This window comes from Triticum aestivum, chromosome 1D (assembly GCF_018294505.1).
Source record: "Triticum aestivum cultivar Chinese Spring chromosome 1D, IWGSC CS RefSeq v2.1, whole genome shotgun sequence".
In the NCBI taxonomy this organism is placed as follows: Eukaryota; Viridiplantae; Streptophyta; class Magnoliopsida; order Poales; family Poaceae; genus Triticum; species Triticum aestivum.
Window position 1 is genome coordinate 365,032,208 of NC_057796.1, and position 3,595 is coordinate 365,035,802.

The 3,595-nt window shown below is 53.1% G+C and overlaps 1 protein-coding gene across 1 annotated transcript; it reads left to right on the plus strand.

Annotated features, from left to right (window-relative positions):
- Window positions 1-823: 823 nt before the first annotated feature.
- On the plus strand, window positions 824-2,787 carry LOC123182099 (uncharacterized; the record flags this gene model as incomplete). Its single annotated transcript, XM_044594563.1, is given in 3 exon segments — window positions 824-1,082; window positions 1,470-2,008; window positions 2,250-2,787. Coding segments are annotated over 2 exon segments (513 nt in total). The 3' UTR covers window positions 2,412-2,787.
- Between the last annotated feature and the right edge of the window lie 808 nt (window positions 2,788-3,595).

Sequence of the window (3,595 nt, forward strand, 5' to 3'; positions counted from 1 at the left end):
TGGTTCAATGCAGAGAGAGTACAATGGTCATGTGGTTGCAGTAGAGCAGTAGGACCCCCGCTGCCTTGGAGCCTCAAAAGGCCACGCCTCCCTGTCGTCCGCACACCACACATACATTCACTTGCAGAATAATACTAATAATACTTCTACGAGGGACGCATCTCTTGCTTGCCCGTAGCAACAAACAAATGCTCCCTGCCATTGGGTTTTTCTTTCTTTTTCACCTTGCAAGCAAAGGGATGTGCTTTGCTTCCCCCCATTCCTCTCATCCCATCTCCTTGGTTCCCTCCCCTTCCAAATGCCTTGCCAATTTCTGAACAGGCACGAAATCGCTTTGTGAATTGCTCCTCCTCATGTCGTGTCACATCACGGTTCACATGCCAAGATGCGGTGCCGGGTAGATAGAAACGGGCGCGTTCCAGCAGGAGCAGCAGTGCAATCCTGCCATCTTACCTGAGCCGCCTGACACGCACCCCCATTATTGACACTGACTTTCAAAGACCTAGCCGGACCTCCATCTATTCTTTTCATGCGCCTCTTTCCCTTTCTCTCTCTAGCTTTGCCTTTTCCTTGGCCCCCTTGTGTATCATTTCCATCTCCTTTCTTCCTCCTCTACTCTGCTCTACTGCAAATCAATCTGCTACAATGGTCGTAGGGTCATGTGGTTGATGTGCATGGGGATGAGGAGCCGCTGCTTTGATTTGAGGTGCCCAGCCCAAACATGATTCTGTGATTATTTTTCTGCACCATTCTCTCTTGCAGCAGTCTCATGCGCATCATCAGGCTGTTGAATCTCTGTAGAAGAAGGTGGGCAGCCCCCAAGCCCGCCCACGCTCTTTTTGTTCTCCCACCTTTTCCTTTTGTTCCTCCCCCTCTTGACCACTCCTCCCCTCCCCACCACCACCATTGCCCGAGTGAGATCTCCTCCCTTTAAGTACACACAGAGAGAGAGAGACGTACTATATCCAAGCTATATTGCTCCTCGGTCTTGTAGGGTTGGTTCTTGGCATTTGGCTCGAGGACTGGATGCAAACAGGCAGTTGATGCTTCTTGGCAGCTGCAGGGAGGTGGTACTACTAAAAGTGAGCTTCTTTTGCCTGCAATTTGGTGTTCCTGACTCCCCGGGGTTCAAGAATGAGTACTTGCTTCTGTAACTTGGGTTTCAGCCCGTCCTTGTGCTTCCCTGCTCTTTTCCTTTTTCTGTATGCTTTTTAGCTTTATTCTTGACTTGATGAGAGACAGAAACAAGCTACTACTCTGCATTTTAGTTTCTTCCGTAGCAGTGTGATTAGTATGCGTGTACGTGGTGTGATGGCATTGCAGTTGCCAATTCTGGACACCTGGTTCGGATTGCCACACCAGAGTCCTTATCCAACCAGATCTTGCTTACGCAAAAAACAAATGCCATAGAGTGGAAGGTGCCAGACGTGCCGCAAGTTTCTTATAATTTTCTACCTCTTCACATGTAGAACGTGATGCGTCTTCAGGGGGGTCACATGCGCATGGCGAACAGATAAGGAAGGGCACGGTGAACTCAGCCGTGTTTGGTGCCCGCATTTCCCCTGCCTAGGCGGTGGAGCTAGCACAACTGAAGAACCGAGCCAAGATCACGGGAAGAGCTGTGCGAGCGAGCGATCGGTCGGCTAGCTCGATCGCCATGAGCAGCTTCGCGGGGCAGCAGTCAAGGCCGTGGACGGGGGACGCCGCCGCCGCCACCCCGTCGGGCGACGCGCGGGACGACGGCGCCTCCTCCATGAAGGACCTCGGGTCCTCCACCAACGCCAGCGCCATCTCATTCGGCTTCGCCGCCACCGCCATCCTCGTCGCCATGTTCCTCCTCATGGCCATCTTCGAGCACCTCATCAAGCCCGGCTGGGCGGCCTCCCGGGGCTCCCGCGACGACGGCGACGGCGACGCCCACGGGCGCCGCGCCCAGCCGTCGCACTCGCACCCCGGCCGGCACCCGCGCGACCAAGGCTCGCCGGAGAAGCTCGCGCCTCCGCCCAAGGTGAGTAAAGAAAGATTCTGGCTTCCGCGAGCATGCTGCTTTCCTTGTGCTCTGCTCATGCGCGGCCGTGCGTCCGGTTCACGTGCGCCGTGTCAGTGGTGGCAAGAGGACGTACACGTCGTGTCGCGCTCGTGTCTGCAGTAGCTGCATGACTACGTGCCGTGCGTACGGGCGCGCTGCTGTCTCACCTGAACCTGAATCAATCCCTGATGATTGTCTATCTTTTGCACTGCGTTTGCAGATGGAGGCCGTGGCGGCGGCGCCGGACCTGACGGTGGTGATGCCGGGGCAGCGGTACCCGACGTTCCTGGCGCAGCCGGCGCCCCTCCTGCTTCCTTGCACGAGAGAAGGCGTGCGTTGGCCGCCGCACCATGACCATCGCCGCTCCTTTCTGCCGCCATGACTGTCTTCGGCGCGGATACGTGCGTGCCTATCATGTTTGCCTGTAATCTGTATAGAGCTAGAGCGAGGGTATGGTGAGAAACGCCGGAGCTGCTGGTATGTGCGCGATGGAAAATGCTGGACTGATGGTAGATGAGCAGCATTCAATTCATGTATAGTTAGGCCCTGTTCGGAGGTACTCCGCTCCCGAGCTCCACTTCCGGAGCAGGTGGAGTCGTAGTTGAAATTTGTGGAGCGGCGGTTTACCAGCTCCACAACTCTCAGGATTTCTAGGAGCTGGGAGGTTTCCGAACAACCCCTTAGTCTCGCCTCTGGGTCGAATGCCGTTCTTCATGTTATGATCTTCCATCTGGATGAGTGGCATTCTTCTAATCTGATTTTTTTTGCGAGTTCTTCTAATCTGATGCGGTGTCTCAAAAGGTTCCTCCTCAAATATCAGGAATAAAACAAAATGCAGAGGCCGGGGTATTCCTTCTTTTCGGAAAAAAACTCCCAAAATATGCGGAGGCCGGGAGTATTCCTCCTTTTTGAAAAAAACTCCCCAAAATATGCAGAAGCCGGGGATATTCCTTCTTTTTGAAAAAACTCCTCAAAATCAAAATTCTGCAAAAGCAAATCATTTCAAACTGAAATTGGAATTCATTAGACGACATGCTGCGTAGTTATACATTTAGATACAATCATAAACACGCATCTTTCTTGCCCTCTTAGAGTATCTCCAACAGCCGCCCAACGCGCGGTGCGCTAAAAAGCGTATGCAGCGTGCTGAACGCCTGATTTTGCACGGCGCGGAGCACTGGCTTCAGCGGCCGCTGTAAACTTTAGCTCGCGTGAGGAGCTCCAGCAGGCAGTGCAAACTTTAGCGCGCACGCGCTCAAACAACATATATACGCCGAACTAAAATAAAAACATATGCATAGATAAAAAAACGAGACATAGATATTTCACAATGCGTACATAGTTCAAAGCATATATATAGAACTACGGTGCAACTTGATAAAAACTACTACGGTGCAACTAGAACCTACTCCGAGTCGTCATCAACATTCTCGCTGGTGTTGTCCGAGGTAGAGAGCCACGCGTCTTCCAACGAGGATCGTCTGAGTTGAAAAACGACTCCCCACCTGCGTTAACGAGATCGCACTGCGCCTCCGCGAGTGCCTTCCACCGACGCTTGACCGCTCG